Source organism: Chelonia mydas, chromosome 19 (genome assembly GCF_015237465.2).
Source record: "Chelonia mydas isolate rCheMyd1 chromosome 19, rCheMyd1.pri.v2, whole genome shotgun sequence".
Lineage (NCBI taxonomy): Eukaryota > Metazoa > Chordata > Testudines > Cheloniidae > Chelonia > Chelonia mydas.
In genome coordinates this window covers 9,612,214-9,637,948 of record NC_051259.2, presented here as the reverse complement: position 1 = coordinate 9,637,948, position 25,735 = coordinate 9,612,214, and the positions used below count along the sequence as shown (strand labels likewise).

The following is a 25,735-nucleotide window of genomic DNA, read 5'->3' as shown; positions in this document are numbered from 1 at the left end:
GGAGCCCGGGGCCGGCTGTGGGGGGTCACAGCAGGCTCAGAAGTGGGGCCCTGCCACAGTCCTTGGGCATGGGGATCCCTGGGCTTGGCCCCATTAACATGGGGGGGGGGGGTTAATGCCTCCTCCATGCCCCTATATCCCATCAGGGGGAGGCGTCAATTCCCTGCCCCTCTCCCCAGCTCCTGCTCAGACCCATGAGCATGGGGGGGAGGGTTTGCAGGACACCCGAGCGTTGCATGCTGGGACTAGTGGTCGACCCACGGGACCTTCGCGGAGCCAATCATCTGGCCCGGCCGTAACCGGGGCAACCGCGACAAACAAAATGGCGTCGCGTGGGCCGAGCCCGACGGGGGGAGAGTGAGTCCGTTAAAAGCCCGCGCCCCTCGGGGCTGGGAACCGGGGGGAGGCTCCTCAGGCCGGGCTGGGCCGACCACGGCGCCCTCAGTGCGGGGCGGGGGGGCCGCGACGACGGGCCCAGGGATGCCCAAAGCCGTTGGGTTGCGTGGTGACGCCTTATGAGGCCATTGGGTGGCACGTTGTGAGGTCACCGTGTTGCGCGGGGACGCCGCCTGAAGTCATCGCCTTGCACGGTCGCCGTTGGTGATGTCATAGTGATGTCATAGCCTTGCATGAGGATCCCCCCCCCCCGCCCCGGCGTCACTACCTTGCGCTGTGGTGACTTGTGAAGTCATCGCGGTGCGCACTGATGACATGCGGGGGGCTTGGCCCGGTGAGCTGACTTTTTGAGGCACAATCAGTATGTCCGTGCTGGTGCGGTGACGGAAGGTCACGATGCTTGAGTTGGTCCCTCCACAGCAACCCCAGGGACAGTGGCAGCCTCCGCCTGAGGGCTGCACCCAGCTGGCATGAAACGGAGCAGATTGCGGGGCAGATTGTGAAGCAGATTGTGGTTTTTCACCTGGAGGCTGCAGCCGGTGTGAAGACCACAGGGCCCACAATGAAGTGCTTGACGTCATTTCTATGGGTCTGTCTAAGCAGCAAAGAAAAACCTGCCGCTGGCCCGTGCCAGCCAACTTGGGCTTGCAGGGCTGTTTCATTGCTGTGTAGATTTCTGGACTTGGGCTGGAGCCTGGGCTGTACGACCCTGCGGGGTGGGAGGGTCCCAGAGCTCGGGCTCCAGCCTGAGGTCATAAGTCTACACAGCAATGAAAAAGCCCCGCAGCCCCAGCTTCATGAGCCAGAGTCAACTGGTACAGGCCAGCAGCGGGTTTTTCTTTGCTGTGTAGACATACCCTATGGGACCCCACAGGCAAAAGAGACCCCAGCATGAAATGCACCCTTTGCTCCAAGCAGCATGGCTGGACCTGAATCCTCTGCGAGGCTCCCTGCTCAGTATGAAAGACGAAGGGTCAGGCTTTTAACTCTGTGGTCTGCCCTAAGACCAACCTGCTCTGAGGGAAACCTCTACAATGTGTGATGATAAAATACATCCTGGGGTCATCAGTGTGCCTCAATCTTGTGTTCCAAGGCATTTCACTCTGTTTCATCCTGGAGCCTGGAATTGTAACACTGTCTTTGTTCCCTAGGATCTAGAGCTGTCTAAGGTATAAACCATGAGTTCTCCTCTTTCCTCCCTGGGGAAGCACCGCAGAGTCCCGCTGCAGAGTCCAGGGTAAATGAGACATGAGGGCTCTTCCTTGCGTTGTCTTGTTACCATCTTTGCTTATTTGTGAAATTTTGATATCAGCTGCTTCTCCTAACACTATAATCAAGGCATAAATGACAAATGCCTCAAGACTAGAAAACTCTCACCCCACACTATATACTTCACAGCTGTGTATGCTGCCTGGTATAAACTGGAAGGGTCCTTCTTTGGTCTTGATCTTTCAAGATGCTGGGTCCCTTCAGCTCTCATTGAAGTCAGTAGGATTTAAGGGTGGTCAGAACCACACTCTGCAGTGACTCAGCACCTTGCAGAATTGGGCCCTAAAAACCAGTATTGTGCCATCCCAAATCCAGCTGTGAGCCACCGTTCCATGGTAGGGCCCTATATGAATCAGAATAGTCTGTGCAGTTATACTAGCAACAATAACCTTGCTGGAGCTCTTGGTTCTATGGCAGGGGTGGGCAAACTATGGCCCATGGGATTGCCAGCCCTGTGGCCCAGCGGGGCTAAGGCAGGCTCCCTGCCTGCCCTGGCCCTGTGCTGCTCCCGAAAGTGGCCAGCACCATGTCCCTGCAGCCCCTGGGAGAGGGGAGTGGGAGCAGAGGGCTCTCTGCGCTGCCCTCGCTTGCAGGCACCACCCTCCACAGCTTCCACTGGCCACGAACGGGGAACTGCAGCCAATGGGAGCTTTGGGGGAGGTTCCCGCAGGCAGGGGCCGCGTGTGGAGCCCCCCGCACCCAGGGGCTGCAGGGACGTGGTGCCGGCCGCTTCCAGGAGTGGCGCGGGGCTAGGGCAGGCAGGGAACCTGCCTTAGCCCTGCTGCGCATCACTGCCTCCACAGAACCTCCTGCACCCCAACCCCCTGCCCTGAGCCCCCTCCCGCACTCCACACCCCTCCCTGCACCCCAACCCCCTGCTCTGAGCTCCCTTCCGCACTCTGCACACCGCACTCCCTCCCACACCTCAACCCCCTGCCCCAGCCCTACATTCATGGCCCTGCATGGAATTTCCCCACCCAGATGTGGCCCTCGGGACAAAAAGTTTGCCCACCCCTGTTCTATGGCCTTGTGGTGCAAGCTGATCCCTAGCTGGGACCAGGAGGAATATTGTACAATTCTGCATAGCACGGTTGGCCAGGTTTGTTGTTTGTCTTTCTTTTGCTTGTCCCTAGTGCGAAGCAGCTAAAGTTAGTTGTGGCTTCCTGTGATCTTAATTGCTGCTAGGCTGCTCTGAATTTGTTGTTTGTGTGTGAGCTCACTCAGCACACAAAGCAAGAGGGGGCTTGTTTGATTTGTTTCTGTGTAGTGAACTGGTGAGAAAGTATAGGTGGTTGCATTTTAAGAACATTTTTGATGTAATTTAGAAGTCTGTTATCCCTCAAACAAATTACCCAGCCAATAATTAATCTGTCTGCTGTTTGTTTTCTGTATTCCCTATTCTTATGTGCAGGAAAAGGACAGTGCCATTTAAGCTGAGTGCCGACAATGGTGAGTAAGGCCTTTCTCTTCCCTTTATGTGTTTTTTACATTGAAGTGTTATGTGCTTAGTTCATTTTCTTGTCCTTGGTTTCTCTCTCCTTCCCACATCTGTCTGATATCAGATTAGTAGGAAGTAGTTTTCCCATCCCCAGGATTCGTTAGAACATGTTTAACTCTCTAAAATAATTTACAGTTCCAAATCGAGCTGCTTCCCTCATTCATCCATGCTGTCACCTATGCTCAGAACACCCTCTCTAATGCAGAGCAAATTGCGTCTTCCAAATCCCTCTTTGAAACTCCCTTCTTCTGTGAGGCTCACAAACACTAATCCTGGACAGTATTATGCTGTCGTCACCTTTTTTCTAATGCGCGAACAGTCCCACCACTCACCTCTCTCACCCTCAGAAAAACATACTCTAAATTAGCACCATGGTCTGCCTCCCAGTATAGTTGTGTGTCCGATCTTTGTCTGTCTGTTTAAAGTGTAAGCTCTTCAAGGTATGGACTGTATTGTCCTTTGAGTGTCATACTGTGCCGAGCACACTCTTGAAGCTTAATAATCATCATTTCGGAAGCCTTTGGGTGGGCGAGTGGGATTGTGTCACACCCTTTCCCCAACCCTCTCCTTCCCTGACGATACACCCCAGCATATTCTTCACAAGATTTTGATGAGGCATCATCTAAAATGTGGACCTGGCCCTGCCTCTGATGCTTCTTTCCTCTTTGATTCACAGAGGATGAAGCTGCGCTACTGAATGACATCCTGTCTCCTAGAACAAAGTTTCCAGTGCAAGACATTTCCCCTTCCTGCTCAAAGGGAACAGCAACAAAAACAAGTACCCATGGTAATGTCTCTGAAAGGACATTTGCTGCTGAGCCAGACACAGTGCTGGCATCAGGGTCTATAACCTTAATGGTCCATAGATGGTGCTTGATAAGTGAATCCAGCTACAGAGTCTGGTGCTCATTTCACATCCCTGAACACTTACTTACCCAGTGTGCCAGTTGGTGATCTAGGGATGCATACACAGTGTCTGCTGCAAGGTCCATATCTACGCCTGTTACTTTGGCCAGGGACTTGCAGGATTTATGCACGGTGCTCACAGGACATCCATTCATGCTGTCTGCGAGGGCTAATCCAGGATTCCTGCACTATGCTTTCAGCCCATGTAATGTGGCACTGGATGATCATAAGGGTTCCCCTTGGTCAATTTAAAATTATAATTCTGAAGGTGCTTTTTTGGGTGATGTGTTGTACTTGTGCTTATAGGGGCAGCTCCGACTGACATGGAGCTCATGTCCTCCATGATGCAAAAAATTGCTTTGTTGGAACAAAAAGCAAAGAGCCAAGCACAAGAAATCCAGCTGAAGGTAAAAATGCCAGCCTCATTTGGGCCCTGTCTGAACAGTTCTAGCCATGTTAGCCAGAACCAGATCATACCTAGTTTGGGCTAAAATGGTGTAATTATTCTTTAGACAAGGCAACTGCTAGGCCTGTATCTTACTAATTACAGAAACCACCCACTGTAGAGGCCCAGTTGCTGTTACCATACTGCAGTAAGGAACAGTCCCTGCAGTGATCCTTGGAAAAAATGAGCCCTAACACCTAATGTCATTGACTCTTCTGCTTTGGATGTTTCTTTTCTTCCTTCCATTTTATAATGTTTGAGTTGATTAGAAGGCCAGAGGTCTCACTGAAGCAGACACACCCGATAGAATTGGGAATGGATAGTACCCTGTTGGTGTTATAGACACTTTAGAGTAAATAGTGTTTCTAGTGGCTAGAAGATCAGGACTCTTGAGTTCTAACCCCAGATTTGCCATGTACTTACTACTGACTTAACTTTGAGCCACACCCTCAATGGGGGTAAGAAAGCATGAGCGCAACCTGCATAACTGGACTGTATGTGAGAGGAGGAGCAACGATCATGGGGTCACGACTCCCCATCTCATGCAGGTGGGCAATGGATGGGCAGGCAGGGTGACTTGGTCCCTGGCCTACTTCTGGGACTGCGCAGTTATGTGCTATTCCCTTACTCAGGGCCTGTGGTAACTCCACAGTCCAGCCCTATGTGATCTTGGGACAGGCCGCACCCTTTCTAGACCTTACTTTGCCCATCCATAAAACAAGTGTAGTTAACCTACCTGGCTTCTGGGAGCAGAGTGGCTAAATCAGTCGGTATGTGAAAAGTGCTTTGAGATCCTCAGAGGAAAGGAACCAAGTGCAATCATTATTTTTGCCTTTTTTCTTGGATCTTCAGGCTAGAAAGGTTGCTGAACTTGAGAAGCAGGTGAAGATCCTTCAGAAAGGAAAAGGTAAGTTGTTCTGTTCTTGGCACCCTTCTGTTTCCTGTGTGTGGCTTACATTCTCTTCAGGTGTGTTTACACTACCCACGTTATAGTGTGGGTGCTGCAGCGCTGAACGAGGGGTGGTAGCTTTATCGCCGGGAGCGCGGCTCCTGGCGATAAAGAACTGTCTATACTGGCACTTTTAAGCCTAAAACTTTTGTCACTCGAGGTGGGGGGGGTGTTTTTTCACACCCCTGAACTACTAAAGTTTTAGAACTGAAAGTGGCAGTGTAGACACAGCCTTAGGCTCAGACCGTGCTCTTTTCCAGTACTGGGAGGTGCTGCTGTGGACCTCAGTACAGTCCTTTCCTTGGGGAAGCTCAGTTCCAGTACCCCGCCAAGGACAACTGTGAATTACAAACTCACTGCTTCATTTGCCAGCAGGTTTTCAGTTCATGCATGCACCTGCTGCTGACTTTTAAGCTGCTGGTTTCTGGTGCAGCGCTCAGATGCCACAGTGACCTGCTTTCACTATGGTAAAGTGTTCCCACAAGACTGAGAACCCAAGTAGAAGATGGCCACATAACCACTTGGTGTGTAGGAGTGGTCAGAAGAAACAAGGCTGGGAAGAGAGCAAACAAACCAGCGTTCAGATTTAAGCTGATTGAAGAAATAGGCCTTTTCCCAGCTAAATAAATCAAAAAGGCCTCTTACAGCCAAGGTTTACTGTGTGACTCAAAGAACTCTCACAGCCAAGGTTTCCCCTTGTCCCACATGTGATCTAGTTCCAAATTTGATCCAGCCTTGAGTGAATCTCTCCCTACAGTTGACTTCCCTCAAAGTCCCTTGGAATTCAGTAGTTCCCTCAAGCTGAGCCCTGACACATTGGGTGGGATCAACAAAGGTACTTAGGTGCTTAAACTCCAGATGTGGGTGCATTCATTTGGGGTTTATGTGCCTAAGTCCTGGTTTTGCTCCACTGTAATTCACAAAATTCCTGATGAACTCTGTAGGGGCGTAAACTCACTCGGCACCTAAGTTTTTCAGAGTAAAAGTTCCCTAGGCGTCTGTGTTCCTGCCTATGGGCATGTGTACTGCTGCCTTCCCCCAGTCACTTTGATGATTTCTTTACTCAGGGAGTAGGGTGTATCCACCTTGTCAAACTACAGACAGGGTTTATATACCCCATCATGTGGTGGTCACTCTATCCAGCAGAGTAGATCCAGATTCACCGGGTTGCTGACTTTTGAATAGATTCATAGATATGAACTGGGTAAGTCGAGTCACGCCCACTGTATTACTGCAAACAGCGCCATTTACACGAGCTCCTTCTGTGCAGCATAGAAGCTCACCAGTGTTGCCCATAAATAACTGACAAATGTGTCTTTTCATCCATCCACATCTTTTTGGAGGTGACCCTGGTTGAACAGTCAGGGGACAGTGGGCAAAGAGTTGTGTTTTCAGCTTCTGTGCCTTGCTGACTCAAGTGCAGTTATTTATAGACAGGGGGCTGAGGATCCTTGTACTCCCTGACGCTGATTATCTCAGCTCTTGTCTGAAGCTTTTTAGAGCAAAAATAAAACACCTCAGGTCTCTGTCTTTCCTCTGCAGATTCCCCAGCGTCAAGCGGAATAGAGGAACTGGAGGTGAAGTGTCTTCAGCTGCAGAATCAGGTCTGGGAAATGGAGGTGAGATTCATGGATGGACCCCCCTGGCCTCACCCTGTGCTCCCCTGGAATTGGCTTCCTGTTCCTTCAGTCCATAAATGTTTGGTTCTTACTAAGCTGCCAGTTTCAATATCACTGCCTATTATTACAGCCTCTGTACAGAAGGAACAGGTTAAATGGAAGATGAGGGACATTCCCTAATCCCCTTCCCACTCCTTTTCCTTTCTCCCTTTTGAGTCTGTTTTGATATATGATGTAACACTCAATAATAATTAGCAGCTTGCTAATCGTAGCACCGCTCATTCTGAAGAAACCCAGGGAATTGTATATAGATTCTTAGACTGTAAGGCCAGAAGGGACCATTAGATCATCTACTCTTTCTGACCTCCTGTAAACCATCAGCCATTACATTTTACCCAGTTATTCGTGTAAGGAGCTCAATAACTTGTTTAGCTAAAGCATATCTTGCAGAAAGATATCTAGTCTTGATCTGAAGACGTCAAGAGTTGGAGAATCCGTCACTCTGGGGAGCACTTCACTCACCTGTGATATGCAGTCATCTCTAGGGTGGAACACAGTAGCCTTTGAACAGCTCACAGCAACACTACACAAGATTGTAGGACAGGAAGTGAAGAATTATTTATCCAAATTGCAGTGTGGGGAACATTTATTAATACTATTACTACTTTGCATTTTAACTCATTTCATCCAAGGATCCCAAATCTACTCTATTACTATCCCCATTTTACAGACAGGAAAGCTGTGTCACAGAGAGTCAGTGGCTCTTGATACATGCTCAGCTGTTTGATATGGAACCACAACACTTTCCTCTATAATACAAAATTGATGTCTGACTGAAACTTTAACCTGGTGATTAGAGCAGGGAACTGGGAGTCAAGACTTCTGGGTTCTTCTTCCAGTGCTGCCACTAATTTCACTGTGTGGCCTTGAACAAGTCTTCTAACCTCTCTGTCGTTCTGTTTTCCGGTGTGTAAAATGCGGGTAGTTGTCCTGACTTAACTCACATTTAGTTGTGGGGTTTAAAAAATTAATGTTTGTGATGTACTTTGAGATCCTTGGGAGAAAGGTGCTAAGTAAATATAGCACATCATTATTATTGACACCTGGCTAGATTGCATGCATTTTTAATAGCGTTTATATGCAAACACTTATGCCTCCTCCTTTTGATCTGTATGGCTTTAGTTTTGTTTCAGTCCCTTCTTTTACTGTTTCAAGTTAACTGGCTGACTCAGTAGAACTGAAAAGTCTTTGCAGTGATCAAAGACATGATAAACTGAGTACTGAATGATTGGTCATTGTGGATAGATTCATACAACTTTTGGAGTCCATGACATGCTACTCTTCCTGCCCAGTGAGTTTTCTCACCCCCGCACTTTATAACAAGGTCAAACTTGTTCAAGGCAACACTCATTTTACAGCTCCCATTCCTGGCCTTTGATAGTCCCATGCTTCTCAAGCTAGTTCATCCTCTTCTCCCCTTCCCCATGCAGCGGTTTCTGAATGATTATGGATTGATTTGGGTTGGAGAGAGGAATGAACAGCTGGAGGAGTTGAAATCATTGAAGAGGCAGGAAAATCAGCCATCAAGGGGTCTCTGGAAACCAGGTAAAGCAGCAATGCCCTTTGCTGAGGCAGACAGCCTGCCCCTCATGGGGTATTTAAAAAAGGCATAATATTCTCCAGATTGGAAAAACAGATAATTTGGGATTTATTAATCAATCAGATTCATGGTACGATAGGCCTTTGTGACTCCTCTTGAACTGCTTCATCGTGCCAAGACTTGTGCAGAGAGCTCTTAGCCCGTAGGTCATTCATTCAATTCTTATTATTTACGTAACACCTTAGCTGGGTGTGACCCTGGAAAGATGCACCTTTCTATCTGAAATGCCTGGTCCAAAAACCTGTTCGATTCACGTGTTTGACTTTTTAGTTTGTGTTTAGAGATGAATTTTTAGTGCCCTTTATATAAACTTTATTAACATCTCTGGACACAACGGAGGAGATTTTCAAAGGCGCTAATGAGAGATAGGTACCTAACACCCTTTGACTTCAGTCACCTAACTGCCCTTTGAAAACCTCCCCTCTGTTATCTGTAGAACAGGCACTATGTGGGCAGTAGCAGGTCAGGCTTCCCCCTTACTGCACTCCCCTCCCAATATGCTTCAACTCTGACCCGGAGAGACCTCCCCTAGGGCTAAGAGGGGAGCTTGGTGTCAATGACATCCAGCCTTTGGCTTCTCAGCTGAGGCTGTTGAGAAGGGGGCATGGGCGGTGGGTATCATAGGCTGGAGGAGGCTGAGCCTCCCCAAACAGCCAGGAGTGTCCCCACCCATGCTCTGCCCCCAGGCCCCCTCCTGCCAGTTCCTCTGTCCCTGTGCTGTAGCCCTGGCTCAGGTTGGGGCTGGGGCTGTGCTTCCCACATGGTGCTCCAGGGCTGGGGACACTAGCCTGGGACAGGGGCCGGGGGCTGCAGTGTGGGGGGGGGCTCTGGTGGGGGGCACAAGGGGGGACTTCGGCCAGAAGGGGCAGAGCTGAGGGCTAGCCAACTTTAGCCAGCGGTTCACACGTTGCCCATGGAAGGGGGCCTGTTAGGAATGATGGCTTCTGGGATCTGAACCCCCAAATCAACCTCTTTGCTTTAGGGAAAGACAAAAAACGGTAGTGTGGGATTTTCCAAAGCTCGTAAGTGTCGTAGGTGCACAGGTATCATTGCAAATCAGTGGGACTGGAAAATCCTATCCTTAAATGATAGAAAATGCAGTGAGGGGAAGGATTTTGTATGGCCAGAGCACAGTGTGGAAGCAGCTTACAGCAGAGGTGAAGATACCCAGTGAAAATTAGTACAGCTTGATGCGGGGATGAAAGGGTCTAATGTTTTACAGATAGCTCTGGATGCAGGTTGGGTACAGGGCCGTCCTTACCCATATGCAAAGTACACAGCTGCGTAGGGCACCAGGAAATTTTGGGCAGGAAGTGGAGCGACTTGGCCCCAACCTGCTCCGCGCCGCCAGCAAGTGCTGGGAGGCAGTTTCCCCCCTGGCCCCCTAGCCTGCTCCTCCCCCCAGTCTGGAGGCCCTGTCTGGAGGCCACATGCACACACACCCTGTGGGGGGCTGTGTAGGGCACCAAAATGGCTAGGGATGGCCCTGGTTGGGTATGATAGGTCCCACAGACTTTCAAATGCTAAGGTCCTTCCCTGTTATGATTTCCTCATGGTGATCCTGGGTCTACATCCTAACCCATTTCAGTAGAAAGAAGACTTGCAATATAACACAAGCGGCACCAGGAACATAGTTTAGTAACTGCGGATATTTTATAAAGCCCATTTCTTTTGTGGAGCTAATGGGTCAGCTATCAGGAAGAAAATCTTCAGAAGCAGTCCCCACACTTTGAATGTTTGGAGCCTGATTCCAATCTTAGGCAACGCAGACATGAAATGGGTGTGAGATCAAAATCTGGCCCTTTCTGTATGTATTAGGTGCATTGATTTGCCCCGATTGCCTGACCCCATCAAAGCACACTATTGTTCCCTTCCTCCAGCAGCCACGTGAGTGGTTTTGTTGGGAGCCGGTTGCATTGTGTTGAATCCTATAGTATTTAGTGATGGCTTCCTGATAAGTGGTAAGAGAGAATTATGAGAATATACTTGGGACTTGTAGCAGCCTCACCTTCAGAGTGCTGTGAAAACTCCCCGCTACTTAACTTTCATAACTCTTTGAAGTAGGTAAGGGAGATGATCTCTGAATAGCAGTGGGCGTAAAGCACAGAGACTAGCATGTCAGTTCACTTGGCCTTACTTGCAGATTGATGCATTTACAGAGACTGCTTCTGCTTATTGATGCCATTTTTATCCTTTGAAGGATGTGTCAAAAGCAGAATTGAAAATATCAGAGGCCTCATCCCAGTCAACATCTCTGCGCTCACTTCCTCTTCTCATATACTTCTCCCACTGTCATCTGCACATCTCTTCTGCTCTACCCCATAAACCTGGCATCGCTTTCTGAAGCACCCAAAAGACCTCCCTCTCGCCAATAATCCACCAGCAGGAGAAGGGATTGTCTAGAAAGAGCAATCTGCCTGAGATCAGTCAGTCAGATGGTGTCCCATCTGTGTTCCCTGCAGCAGCCTGTGCTGAAGTTAACTGCTGGTCTAACCTAGGTTGTAAGCTCTTTGGGACAGGCACCTCACCTCCCTCTTTGTATTGTACAGCACCAAGCAAGGAACGATGCTAAGTACATTATAACCATCAAAATAATCAGGGCCTCCAAGGAGTGCAGGCTGTGGTATTGGCTGATGATGTAGTTTCATAAGTTGATAACAAGGGGACTGGTTCTCCACTGTGGCGTTATATACACCTGTGCAGTGTGGAAGCGAAACACTGCCATTCTGATGTGATAGCATTTCACACTCCCTTCCCAAAGGAGTAAATGACACAAAGTGGAGGCAGGTGGGAGCCAGGCCTAAAATGGTAGGGTTTGGGCAGCACCTTTAACATGCCCATGCAGGGAGACGCGTAGATTCAACACTCCTGTCTGCAGGCTCCTCCCCGACGATAACTCTGTTTTCCTTGCTGCAGGTCACTCAACTGTTTCCAACTACCCAATCGATTTTGATTTAATTTTTGAAAATCTGAAAGATTTAAACGTGCTGGCTGGGGAAGGTGTGTCTCAAATCGAACGTACAGCAGGAGGTGCGAGACTGAGGCAGCCCCAATCAATATCCCTCACTTTTTATCAGAATGGGATAGTCATGTTCAACGGACCCTTCCGGTCGTATGAGGAGCCGTCCACGCAGGTATGGACCAATTCCTGGAGGAAGTCAAGTTATTGCCATCTAACTATTCCCTCAGCAAAGGCTGAGGGTGGGAGTGGGGAAAGGCTGAGGCTTGTGGGGGTCACTGTAGTCCCATCTGCCCCCCACAAGGCTTCGTGAGGAATGATGGTTGTTAGAGGATCTGCCAGTCTTTCCCAGTCAGAGATCCTGTAGTGCCTTTGTAGGTCTCCAGGTCTGATGCAGGTGGAATGTATCAGCAGCGAGGTACTATGGAGTCTGAGGCCTGATTTTTAAGCATTCATGCTTTGTTTCAGCAATGTCTTCAGGATATCATGGATGGCTATTTTCCCTCAGAGCTACAGACACGCTACCCGGATGGTGTTCCTTTTCAGGTAAGCAATGGAAAGCCCCCGCCATCTTCCTTTTAGGAGAAATCCCTCTCTCCATGCAAACTGCTTCTATCGTATTGTTTGCACCACTCTGCAGGCCTTTCTCAACACGAAAAGCAGTTTGATGTTTCTAAACCCATCCCACGTGCAGCTAGACTTTTGAGGTGGGGCACGCACCTGCTACAGCCGTTACAGGAAAGGGCTAGGCCTTTGTGCACTAGAACTGAACGGTTTGTCTGCTTCAATTAATCATGGGTTAGAAAGAGACAGTGAGGGCAAAATTTCTGAGTCACTAGAAAGCAGTCAAAGGCGGGAGGTGTGACGGGTTGAACCCCCCTGGGGTGTCACTTGGTGTGCTGGGACACCACTGAGTCAAACTATTCTGCCAGCCTGGGCCCCTTTTTACCTGGTCTTGCTGGACTGGGCTCTCCAACCTTTTCCAGCCAAGCGCACAGGCAGGGCCACACCCAGCTGCACAGAAAGACAGAGATCTGCGCTGAGAAGGCTCACCTTCGGGGCTTGCCACAGCGCCCACATGTCTACCCCCACTCCTTCGGAGTACAAACCGAAAATTATATAAAATTCACCTCTTCCCTCAATGTGGAGGAGGGTGTATGCAACTTCTTGCCCCCCCCAGTTATAAATCACATAAACTGGGTTGTATTATAAACCAGAAATAAATGTATTAGCTATAAAAGGTGTATTTTAAGTAGTTAAGGAGGTAGCAGACAGAACAAGGCAGATTACTAAGAAAATAAAACACAGCACACAAACTAAGCTTAATACACTAAAGAAACTGGTTATATGTAAGTTCTCACCCTAAATGTGGTTCTAATAATCTTCACAGGTCAGACACCCTTGCAACCTGGGTCCAGTTCTTTCCCCCAGTTCAGTCTTAGGGTACGTCTACAGTACGAAATTATTTCGAAATTATTCTGTTCGAATTTTCAGAAGCTATTTTTATACGTTTGGTCTTCTGTGTCCCCACTAAAGTGCGTAAATTCAGTGGAGTGCGTCCACAGTGCCAAGGCTAGCATCGAATGTTGGAGCGGTGCATTGTGGGTAGCTATCCCACAGTTCCCGCAGTCCCCGCCGCCCATTGGAATTCTGGGTTAAGCTCCCAGTGCATGATGGGGCAAAAACATTTTTGCGGGTGTTTCTGGGTGTGTGTTGTCAGTCGCTCCTCCCTTCGTGAAAGCTACGGCAGACAATCGTTTCGCCCCCTTTTGGCGTGCAGACGCCGTACTGCTTTCAGCAGATGGTGCACCACTGCTTTCCTGCTACTATGAATCCACCTCTCATTTCCTCTCATCTTCCTATGTAATCTCTACTATCTACTCTTTCTCTTCCTCATCGAACGCTTCCGCTGCCAACTCTGCTCAGCCATCATGAACCGAGCAGCACAGCTTCCGCCGCCAGCTCTGCTCTCCCGCTATTGTCGCGCTTCCGAGCTTCTCCACGTTGTCTGTCCTGGGCTCCCGGCTCCATGAAAGCTACAGAAGACAACCATTTCCCGCCTTTTTTCTGCTACCGTGAACGGAACGGCACCTCTTCCGCTGCCACTCTGCTCTCTTATGTTTCGCGCCCTTTTTCCAGGATTACCTGTGCAGGCGCCATAGCCATGGAGCCCGATCAGATCTCTGCTGCAGTTTTGACCATTGTAAATACCTCAGGCATTATCCAGCGGTATGTGCAGTACTTGCAAAACCGGGCAAGGAAGCAACAACAATGTGATTATGGTAGTGATGAGGACATGGACACAGACGTTCCTAGAAGCACGGCATGTGGCAATTGGGAGATCATGGTGGTATTGGGCCAGGTTCATGCCATGGAATGCTGATTCTGGGCACGGGAAACAAGCACAGACTGGTGGGACCGCATAGTGTTGCAGGTATGGGATGATTCCCAGTGGCTGAGAAACTTTCGTACGCGTAGGGCCACTTTTGTGGAACTTTGTGACTTGCTGTCCTCTGCCCTGAAGCGCAAAGACACCAGAATGAGAGCAGCCCGCACAGTTGAGAAGCGAGTGGCCATAGCCCTGTGGAAGCTTGCAATGCCTGACAGCTACCGGTCAGTCGGGAATCGGTTTGGAGTGGGCAAATCTACTGTGGGGGCTGCTGTGCTGCAAGTAGCCAATGCAATCATTGACCAGCTGCTATCAAGGGTAGTGACTTTGGGAAATGTGCAGACCATTGTGGATGGCTTTAATGCGCTGGGGTTCCCTAACTGCAGCGGGGCGATAGATGGAACGCATATCGCTATCTTGGCCCCGGAACACCGGGGCGGCCAGTACATAAAGCTCAAGGGGTACTTTTCCATGATGCTGCGAGCACTGGTGGATCACAAGGGGTGTTTCACTGACGTCAACGTGGGATGGCCGGGAAAGGTGCATGACGCTCGCATCTTTAGGAACTCTGGTCTGTTTGAACAGCTGCAGGAAGGAACTTACTGCCCAGACCAGAAAATTACTGTTGGGGATGTTGAAATGCCTATAGTTATCCTTGGGGACCCAGCCTACCCCTTAATGCCAGCCTCATGAAGCCATACACAAGCACCCTGGACAGTAGTCAGGAGCAGTTCAACTATAGGCTGAGGAAGTGCAGAATGGTGGTAGAATGTGCTTTTGGACGTTTGAAAGTGTGCTGGTGCAGTTTACTGACTCCGGTTAGATCTCAGCACAACCAATATTCCAGTTGTAATTGCTGCTTGTTGTGTGCTCCACAATATCTGTGAGAGTAAGGGGGAGACATTTATGGCGGGTTTGGAGGTTGAGGCCACTCGTCTGGTGGCCAGTTTCTCACAGCCAGACAACAAGGCGATTAGAAGAGCGCAGCAGGGTGCGCTGCCCATCAGAGAAGCTTTGAAAGCGAGTTTCATGACTGGCCAGGGCACAGTGAGACAGTTGTGTTTGTTTCCCTTAGTTACCCGCCCCCTATATATATGAAAGGAAATAAAGTCACAATTGTTTAAAAACCATTCTTTATTATTTGTTGCACAAAACATTGAGAGAAATCAGAAGCTAGACGGGGGAGGCGTGGGATATTGGGTTAGGGGGATGGAGGAGGAGGAGGGAAGGACAAGTCCAGAAACCAAATAAAAATTTTGATATGCCAGCTTTCTGCTGCTTGTGCAATCCTCTGGGGTTGACTGTGCGGGTCCCCGTAGCCTCCCCCCCCCACCGGTGTTCTTGGGTGTCTGGGTGAGGAGGCTATGGAACTTGGGGAGGAGGGAGGGCGGTTATACAGGGGCTGCAGCGGCAGTCTGTAGTCTTGCTGCCTTTCCCGCATTAGATCCACCAGACAGCGGAGCATGTCAATTTGCTCCCCCATGAGCTTGACCATAGCATCCTGACTGCTCTCATCGCACACGTCCCTCCTCTCTTCGTATTCATGTAACGCTTTACGTGACTCCACAATTGTTTGCCTCCATGCATTCAGCTGGGCCCTATCAGTGCGGGAGGACTGCATGAGCTCGGCAAACATGTTGTCCCGAATTCGTTTTTTCCACCTTCTAATCTGGACCAGCCTCTGGGATGGAGCAGATAGGGGCCACGTTGAAACATTTGCACGTGCTGCGGGAGGAGAAAAAGGGAGGGTAGTATTTTAAAAGAGACATTTTAGAGAACAAAGGGGACACTCTTTCTCAGTGAAACAGGCAATTCATAGTACACTGCACATGTTCTTTCTGTACAAGGTCTCATTTTGCCTCTTATACTGAAGTGCCTGCCGCTTTGATGTGAGTAAACCCCCACATGTGGCCGGGCAACAGAATTCAGCTTGCAGGCAGCCATGGTAAGCCCTAGGGGCACGCGGGGTTCTGCTTCTTCTGCATTCATTTCAGTGTTTTCAAACTGCTGGGCCCTCTTTCCCATAGCAAGCAATGCCTGGTGGGTTTGCCATATAAAAGGAGGGCCTGCGGGCTCTCTGGGATGATCGCTTCACACCACACCCTCCCCCCCACACCACGTGGCTGTGAGCAGGGATGAGCCCTTTAAACTAAAGGCAAACAGCCCAGCGCAGCTGGGTTTCCCCCCACCCCTCACTGTGTGGCTCTGATCAAGCTCTCACTCACCAGAAGTGCCTTCTCCAGGATCCTGGTCCAGGAGCATGCCTTGGGAATGGGGGGAGGCTATTGGCTCCAGCATTAAGAATAGTTCCTGGCTAGGGGGGGAAACAGATTCCCCATTTGCCGTCTGTGCACTGTCCTCCTCCTCCTCCTCCTCTTCGTCCTCCAAAAACTCATCCTCCTCGCTCCGTGCTACTCCCCCCTTGCAGGTGTCCACGGTCAGTGGTGGGGTAGTGGTGGCGTCCCCCCCCCCATAATTGCATGCAGCTCATGGTAGAAGCGGCATGTATGCGGCTGTGACCCAGAGCGCCCTTTCGCCTCCAGGCTTTTTGGTATACTTGCCTGAGCTCCTTGATTTTTGTACGACACTGCTCTGTGTCCTTGGAGTAGCCTCTTTCCTTCATGGCCCTGGAGACTTTAGCGTACGTATTTGCGTTTCTTTTTTTGGAACGTAGTTCTGCCATAACAGATTCGTCTCCCCAAAATGCAATGAGATCCAGTACCTCCCGTTCGGACCATGCTGGAGCTCTTCTGCGAATCCAGGACTGCGTGGTCGCCTGTGATGGTGGACTGTGCTGATGGTGACCAAACAGGAAATTCAAAAGTTCCTGGGGCTTTTACTGCCTACCTGGCTAGTGCATCAGAGTTGAGAGTGTTGTCCAGAGCAGTCACAAGGGAGCATTCTGGGATAGCTCCCGGAAGCCAATAATGTAGAATTGCGTCCACAGTACCTGTAACCCGGAACTGCGATCTCGATTTTAGCGCTACTCCACTTGCCAAGGTGGAGTACAGAAATCAGATTAAAGAGCCCTTTAAATCGAAAAAACTGGTTTGGTCATGTGGACGGATTCAGTTTTATTTCGAAGTAACTTGGCTAATTGTGAAATAACCGCGTACTATAGACCAGGCCTAAGTTGTTTCCAGCAGTCTTCTTGGGTGGGATAGCAGGGGAGAACTGAGGACCTGGATTACCTCACTCCCCACCCTTAAATAGGATTTGCATAAAGCAGGAATCCTTTGTTTCCTAGTTTGACACTCCTCCCACACACCAGCTTCTTGTGGAAAAGTACAGAATTCAAGATGGGTTCCAGTATCAGGTGACATGGTCACATGCCTCTGTAGGGCCCTTGTAGCCATTCTTCACAGGCTGACCCACAGATTCACAGGAAGGCCATCCACCCGGTTTGGCTTTTCCATTGTTCTACCTGAAGTGTTAGCAGTGGGCGTCACCCAAAGTAGCTTAGCTGAAATACAGATACATAGTCAATATTCCTAATTTCAGATACAGAAATGATGCATGCCTACAAATAGGATAATCGCATTCAGTAAATCGTAACCTTTCCAATGATACCTCACATGCGCCATCTTGCATAACGTATATCTCAGCTATGTCATATTCATATCATAAGCATATTTTCATAAAGAATATGGAATGACACGTCAGCGGAGGCAGCTGCAGAGGATATCATAATCCAGACCTTCACATATAAAATTAGGGACACACATCCCATGGAGCTGTATGTGCTCAGCCCCCCTGGGAAATCAGGCCACTTCCGTGTAGGTGCCTAACTTTAGATACCCGATTTGAAAATGTTGGGCCTGTCGCTGTGGGGGTTAGAGAGTCATGAGGGAATGGAAGATGCCCAGTGAGGACTTAGAGTACATCTACGCTGCAGTAAAACACCTGCGGCTGGCCTTTGTCCGCTCACTTGGGCTCACAGGCCTCAGGTTGTGGTGCAGACGTTCAGGCTTGGGCTGAAGCCTTAGCTCTGGGACCCTCCCCCCTCACACGGTCCTAGAGCCTGGGCCCCAAGCCAAGTCCAAACAGCTACACAGCAATTTTATAGCCCCGCAGCCTGAGGCCGATGAGCCACAGGGGTTTTATTGCCGTGTGGACGTACCCAAAGTGGCCTTGTGGTTCTCTGACAGTTGTGTTTTGCTGAACTGGGTGGGACTGGGGACCATGGGGGGGCTGAATATGGTGCTTTTGCTTCTTTCGGTTCAGAGAGACATCTGGTGGTCCTGGCTGCTTGCACATCCCTTCTTCTGTTAGCACAGATCAAGGCAAACGCCTGGGTGAGCCTATTGATAAAAAGAATACTTTACAATTTCACATCACCTTTTATCTGAGGATCAGTTTTCATAGATGGGGAAACTGAGGCACAAAGCAGGATCAAATCACTGTACAAATGTGTGCAAGGCTGGAGTGATCATCTGTCTTAGGGTCTGGATGTGATATTGAACTGCTAAGTAGAAGGGTTTTAGACTTGAAGGGACACAGGTGTGGGTTTATTTTTCTGGAGGGTCTAAAAGGATCTGCAGACAGCTTCCTTTATAGGGGTTCTATGTTAGAACCACCCTCAGGAGGAATTAACTGTCTCTGTTAGTTGTTTGTTCTTGTTTTGTTCTTGCTGCTTACCCTTTAGTGTGCTCTGATGCAGTGAGAGCTGGGTCCTGGAGGCAGACAGGCTTGCTAATGGCAGCTAGTGTTAATTTAACAGGTCACTGACAGAAGAGACGTTTTCTTTCGGGAGAGGCAGCTACCAGAGAACTTTCCTGGCCAGGGGCAGGTAGTTGGCCATTCGAAGTCAAGTGAGGTAAAGGAAACCAGTGAGATCCCAGGTGAGTCTTTTGCCATTCCCGCTAATCCCTGGAGATCCCCTGCTTAGCCCCAAAAGAGAGAATAAATAAAGCCCTGGTGAAGCCTGGCAACAGGCATCCGGTTACTAAGGAGTTAATTCTGAGAGTCTCTGAGTTGCATGGTGACGTTCTGAGAGGAGTGTTATGTGTGTGATTCCATGTGCTGCTGCAGGAGCTGAGAGCTGCCCCAACAGTCAGTTTCACGGAGATCACAGCAGCAAACAGTCCTGAGACTTGCCATTCATAAAATACCACAGTTTGGGCAGTTTTCCCAGACTGTGCATGAAACCCACCCACTTTCCGCATGAAACCCAGAGCTCATTCTCGAGGTCTTTCCAACATCGCCCACTTGAGACATTCAGAAGAATAGCGTGGGTGACGGCCTTCAGGGACTGGGCCTTCAAACAAACAATTGGTCTATTGCAAGTTACTTATAGAAGTGGGCATCTTCCCCCCTCAAGATGCCAACCTCATCTTCTCCATCTCCGATATGTCACAGCACATCTCCAAGCCCTGGGGGAAAGACATATTATTTAGGACGATCTCACAGGTCCCTTGTTTTCCTTCTGCATTCCAGAAATCTGCTCCAACAGTTGCCAAAAATTACTCTCTCAGACTGAAAATTAAACTGCTCTGGCTAGATCTTGGAAGGTCTGGTGACATATGTTCTGACATGTAGTTGTATAGTGGGAGTAGTCATGGTTATGGTTATGTATGTTCCTGGACAGCCATATATGGCAACATATAATAATCTATGCATATGCATTTCCCATCAGCAATTGTATATCGCTGTTATTTATTAGCTGTGAAGAGCTGCTCATATACTGTGGAATTTGGATCACATGCGTTACGGGTGATTCTAATAACACATTCCCAAAAGGGAACAGTCCAAAGTATAATTCTGATGAGCCCAAGACGTGGAACATTTTAGTATTCGTTTAATTGCTTGGTGTGATGTGATACATATAGGATTCCCCTTCCTGCTTCCCCTCCCTGTCTCTCCCCCCTGCTCCCCCCCTCTCGTGGCAGGTCCCAAGCTCTCACTGGAGCAGTTTCTGAACAAACTTCCAAAATCCTTGATCCGGGAGGGACAAGTGATTGATATCCGAGGGCCAATCAAAGAAACTCTGCAGGTATGACAGAGCCCCTGCATACACTGAGTCTTAATGGCTAGGCTATGCTTAAAATTAAGGTTGATCTAACTATATCTCTTAGGGGTGTGAAAAACACCTCTGAGCTCAGTAGTTAAGCTGATCTCACCCCGGCGTAGACACAGTTTGGTCGATGGAAGAACACGGCTCGGGCAGTGGATTACCTACAGTGACGGGGAAAACTCTTTCCGTCGCTGTAGGAAGGGTCTACACTGTGATGCTACAGTGGAATAGCTACAGTGCTGTAGTTGAGATGCTGGTTGTATAGACGTTTTCTGAGTCTGCAGTTACGCTGGCGTGAATCAACAGTAACTCTACGGAAGCCAACAACCTTACATAGGTGCAAATAGAATCAGAACTGGGCCCTTTCTCTTGAAAAATCTTCAACCTCCTGGATTCAGAAAAGACTCCAGCAGAAAGCATGAGATGTATTTTCACCAGGCCCTTTCATCCCTTTCTGGAACTGTATCGTTTCTACCTGAGGTGGGGGAAATCATTCCTAACCCATCTGATGACTGAGTAAACATTTCAGTGAAGTTACTGTCTCGGGTGTTCGATCTAGATCCTGTCATTTTGCTTGAAGGGGAGCAAGTAGTTTCCTCAGATCAGTGTAATTATGATAATTAAACTTGGTGCCCATACAGAACATTTAGAAGGAAGTAGACCAATCTAGCTTTATTGGATTAAAACGGACGAATCAATTAATGGGGGAGTTAGTTGTTAGATTAGAAGAAGCCCCAGCTAGCACCAGGACCAGGCCAGGCAGATTTTTTAAAAATAAATAGTTTAACTAGGTACAAAGTGTAGAAGCCATATTGACCATTTGCTGGAGAAACCTGCCTGCTTGGCGCTGTGCCAAGTCTGCTGCATCCTGCTGGGAGCAGCAGGGGAGAGGGAGGATGGAGAAGCCATTGGCCTTGTAGCTGGTGGGCTCAGGAGGAGGGCACATTCTCCACCTGCTGTCAGAAAACGGGGGACTAGCCCCCATGTATTAATCCAGGAAAGCTGGGCCGATAGTATCTGAGGTTTCCCTGGTTGGTTTCAGGGTTCTGATGGGACAAGTAGCAATGAAGTGATCCTAGTGGAGACGCCCATCCTTGGAGCAATGAAGGAGAGGTAAAGGGCAGTGGTTCCCTCAGCTAATGCATGGTCAGTCTCTCCTGTCCGTCCACTAGCCATCAGAGGCAACCTGCAAAGATTTGTTATAATGGTTTTTCCCATTTTTGCTGCTTTCTGATGGATAAAGAGGGCTTGGAAAGGGAAGGTTCGTTTGTGTGGTTTAAAGCAAAAATGCAAGAGTTTTTTCTGCTTGGTTTTTACTTCAGAAATATCAGGAAGGCCAGGTTTGATCTTTCCTAGTTTTGGGAGGTGTCTGAGATTTTTATGATGAATCCTGACATCTTCAGCAAAGGCTTCCTTTATTCAAAATGTTAGCTAGCCCTTGGTATTAAAAGGGTGTTCACAAGAACAAGCAAAACCCAAGGAGTTTGAACCAGTCTGGCTATAAATTCTTCCTTCTCTCAATTTTCACCCTCTGAATGGGAAAGTGCCTCCAGAGAAGAGATGAGCAAATGGGGTCACCATTTCACTAGTTCTCCCATAGTCAGCGAGTCTTCCAGGCTAGACAAGACTTGAATTTCTAATGTCACCATAAACCAAGCAGAACTTTGTATTTAAAAAGGCAAATAAACAACCCTACCAAGCAGCCTTGATCCAGAATAAGGAACAAAAAAAGAGCACCAGCTTATCTCAGAAAGTGAAAGAGCAGCCTTGCATGATCAGATAGGCTACAACCTCTCCCTCACGCAAAGGGGTAGGCGGTTGGGGCTGTCTTTCTACATTCAGCTATTTCAAAGGCATGTAGCACTTTGTAAGCCATTTTGGCCTATTTGCCCACAAGCAATCAGGGTTCAGGGAACTGCTAAGGGTATGTCTACGCTGCAGCGCTGTAAGGTCTCCCGTATAGCCGCTCTATGCCGACAGGAGGGAGCTCTCCCATCGGTATAATTAAACCAGCCCCAACATGCGGCGGGAGAGCGTCTCCCACCATCACCATAGCACTGTCCACACCGGCGCTTCTGTCTGTGACACTTACGTCAGTCAGGGGGATTTTTTTCACACCCCAGACCGACAATAGTTTTACCAGCTAGTGTAGACATTTCCGTAGATTTTTAAGGTACCGTTCTCTATTCCAGCACCTCCCTTTTCCCTTTGGCTCTCTCCTGATGCCCTGTCCAGGCTAGGCCACTTAGCATTGCCTGATCAGTCTCTCTGTAAAATTGCTGTTTCTTGTCTAACCGGCTTTTATGGCCGTCAGGTTGAAGGCAGACGAACAGGACCAGCCTCCAGCCCCCAACATCTCCACTCTCCGGATAAAATCTGAGAATGGGGAGCAGACGTACATTGTAAAAATGCTCTTCACAGAGACCATAGGAGACCTGCGCCGGCACCTCGCCCAGAGCAGGTAGGTATAGGGAGAGGAAAGAGGGGTTTTGCAAGCCAGGTCAACAACTCCACCCCACTGAATCAGTCCACAGCAAAAACTGGGCCAGTGGCATTTCCAGATCCCGCTTGATCCCTGGAATTGAGCCGTCTGAAGAATACAGTGTAAGTCCAGCAGGTACAGGATCACAGTGCCTCTGCCTGCCAGGTGCTGAGCCCCCTCAGCATACAGTGATGTTAGTGGGGGTTGAAGGTGCTTGTCACACTCAGCACCTCCAGAGCGGAATCAGGATCAGGCCCATGGTTTGGGAATTGTGTAGAGATTTCAAATCCTACCTCCTGCAGGGAGCGGACATCTGCATAGTCTTCCATGTTTCTGGCTCTTCTGTTTCAGTAGTTCCCAACTCATCCTTACCTCCTGCAGTGGTACCTGGGCATGTCGTTGTTGCCTCTGCTCCCCACGCCCACTCCTCAGCAACCCTCACCTTGACTGTTGTCATGCCCTTCTCACAATCCACTTCAAAACTGCCCTGGTTCTTAACATCCTGGAAGCAACTCTGGCCTACCAGAGGCACCTTCCCTCTCCTGTCCCTGCTCCCTTTACAGGACGTAGCCCTGCCTGGCCTAAGCTCTGTGTGCCTGGTGATCTCACCACTACAGAGCTGTAAGAGCTTTCCCTGCTCTAGCTGTTGCTGTCTGGAACAGCCTTCTACGGGCTGGGCTTTCCATCTCAGCTGGAAACACCTCTGTTACTCATTAAATGCTCTAGCCCTCTGCTCTTGTGTAACCCTGCAACTAGCTTATTCCCAGCCGCTCTGTGGAAGGAACATGGCTCACAGGAAAGATTGTACTGTTCTTTCCTAGGGGTGGAGAATCACAGCTGTATGAGATCATCAGCACCTTTCCCCAGAGAGTGTATGCTGACAACTTCATGACCCTGCAGGAGTGTGGACTGATTCCCAACGCCTCCCTTCTGCTACGGGAAAAGATCCCTTCTGCCAAGGAGGGACAGGGCCACAGATAGTTTAACAGCTTCAGATGAGCCAGCTGGCCTTGCAACTGCTACTTCACATGAAGCAATTTGCTTTCCTCCCCCATCATCCCCTTCTCCATCAGGCTCTGTGCTAAGGCAAGAGGAAGGAACAGCCCTGCACAATCAGATAAGCTACAACCTCTCCCTTACTCATGGGGGACGGAGGGTGGGGTTGTGTTTCCAGATTCAGTTGAACTTCATTGTTACCTGGGCCTACCACCTCCTGTAGGCAAAGCAAGGGGGAGAAATACCCCTGGAGATCTAGCTCCTCCCTGCACTATGGGTGAGAGAACTGTGGTGACTCAAGGCCACACACCCTGCCAGTCTGGATCCTACTAGCCTCTGGGGGCTGCCTTTAGAGGCCTGCGGCCTCATCACATGGCAACCTACCTGTGTAAATATTATCCTGGGGGACTTCTATCCAAGTTGGGTTTCTCTCCACTGTTGCTGAAGGTCACATGATCTTTTTGCCCCTGAGAGGCTGCAGTGAGTTCACTTCAACACCTGTGCCCTCATCTGCAGGTCCCTTATGTCTACACTACAATAAAAAAACTGGCACCACTCTCAGAGCCCACATCAGTTGAGCTGGGCTCAGGATGGGGGGCTACAACTAGCAGCATAGATGATCAAGTGTGGTCTGGAGCCAGAGCACTGAGACCCACCCTGCTTGCAGAGTTTCAGAGCCCAGGCTCCAGCCCAAGCCTGAATGTCTACACTGCAATCTTTAGCCGGTGAGCCTGAGTCAGCTGAGCCAGGCCAGACATGGCCATACCATGGTCTTTTATTACAGAGTAGACAGAGCCTTCAAGAACTAAGTTTATATATAGCATAGGTGAAATGCTGTGAGGGCCCTCCCAGCTAGGTTACAGTCCAGTTTCCACATGCATCTGCTCTCTTCATTAGGGCTAGATTCCGATCTCACGCTGGTGTACAAATGGGCTTAACTATTAAAGTCAATAGGGTTAAACTGGACTGAGTGGAATCAGGCTGAGTCCTTTGCAGGGCTGAGACACAACCAGAGCCACTCCAGCGAGGCGGTGCCAATACTTTCATTTCCTCTACATGAAACATTTCTTCCTTTAAACAGACCCCAAGTGTCCAATGTTAACAGCCTCCGAGTCTGTATGGCTGAGCCTGGCCACCATAGTGCCAACCTCTGCCTTCCCATGAGAGACATACTCCCCCATTTCTGTCCTATGCGAGGGCCCAGTTCTCAGGCTTTGTACCATGTTGTCATTTATCCCCTGGGCAAAGTACTATCAAATCAGATGAGTGGTGCCGTGCTTCACTTTGCACACGTGGAAATGATCTGGCAAGTACAAGATGGGAGGATTCCAGGCCTTGAGAGTTAAGGACCCAAGCCCCCTTCTGCATCAGCCTATTTCACTGCAGGACAGAGTACGATCTCTGTGACTAGCTTAGGCACATAGGATTCAGCTAATAAAGAACATACCCCACCTTTTCCTATGAAGGGCTATTAAGGGAGGGAGCCTTAAGCCATGTTCCTATTCCAGCCTCACCCCCTCCTGTCCCGGAAAGCCTTCGACCCAGTCAGCGTGAGAACATGACAAATCTCCAGCTGATTTGTGGCTGAAGATGCTGCACCCTTTGTGCAATGCAGAGAGCCCTTGGGCACCTTCCCCTTTTACTAGGCTCTCCCGAGCACTCTCCTGTGTTCAAACACTTTTAAGCTGTGCAATTCTTTAGCCGCAGTTTCTCATCCGTCAACTTTCACTTGAGTGTTTAGGGAAGTGCTAAGCCGGGGCGGGCAAACGTTTTGACCTGAGGGCCACATCGGGTTTCCAAAACTGTATGGAAAGCCAGTTAGGGGAGGCTGTGCCTTCCCAAACAGCCAGGCGTGGCCCAGCCCCTGCCCCCATCCAACCCCCCCGTCCCCTGACAGCCCCCCCAGGACCCCTGCCCCATCCACCCCTCCCTATCCCCTGACTTTCCCCAGACCCCCACCCCTGACTGCCCCCCACCACCCCATCCAACCCCTTCTCTCATTCCTGACTGCCCCCCACCCCAGACCCCTGTCCCATCCAACCACCCCTGCTCCTGACTGCCCTCTGCTGTCCCATTCAACCCCCCTGTTCCCCGCCCTGACCCTTATCCACACCCCCACCCCCGACCACCACCCCGAACTCCCCTGCCCCATTA

The 25,735-nt window shown here is 49.5% G+C and overlaps 1 protein-coding gene across 7 annotated transcripts; it reads left to right on the top strand.

Moving 5' to 3' along the window:
• The first annotated feature begins 291 nt into the window (after positions 1-291).
• On the top strand, positions 292-24,547 carry UBXN11 (UBX domain protein 11). 7 transcript variants are annotated; one of them, XM_007064802.4, is made up of 15 exons: positions 298-357; positions 1,548-1,633; positions 3,077-3,114; positions 3,840-3,950; positions 4,376-4,476; positions 5,367-5,421; positions 7,006-7,082; positions 8,573-8,687; positions 11,659-11,876; positions 12,170-12,247; positions 18,811-18,931; positions 19,979-20,082; positions 21,146-21,216; positions 22,418-22,564; positions 23,407-24,547. In XM_007064802.4, the coding sequence occupies exons 2-15, from the start codon at positions 1,575-1,577 to the stop codon at positions 23,564-23,566; spliced, it is 1,455 nt and encodes a 484-aa protein (XP_007064864.3). In that variant the 5' UTR covers positions 298-357; positions 1,548-1,574; the 3' UTR covers positions 23,567-24,547. The 7 variants fall into 7 exon arrangements, with proteins under 7 accessions (XP_043387957.1, XP_007064864.3, XP_043387960.1 ...); XM_043532021.1 differs by lacking the exon at positions 298-357 and adding an exon at positions 437-730; XM_043532022.1 differs by lacking the exon at positions 1,548-1,633 and having other exon boundaries at positions 292-357.
• Positions 24,548-25,735: the final 1,188 nt, after the last annotated feature.

Bases quoted from the DNA above. Each gene is read 5' to 3' on its own strand.
- UBXN11 (XM_007064802.4), top strand. From the start codon at position 1,575: ATGAGTTCTCCTCTTTCCTCCCTGGGGAAGCACCGCAGAGTCCCGCTG. The intron at 7,083-8,572 runs GTGAGATTCATG...TTCCCCATGCAG, and splicing joins ATCAGGTCTGGGAAATGGAG to CGGTTTCTGAATGATTATGG. The intron at 18,932-19,978 runs GTGAGTCTTTTG...CTCTCGTGGCAG, and splicing joins GGAAACCAGTGAGATCCCAG to GTCCCAAGCTCTCACTGGAG.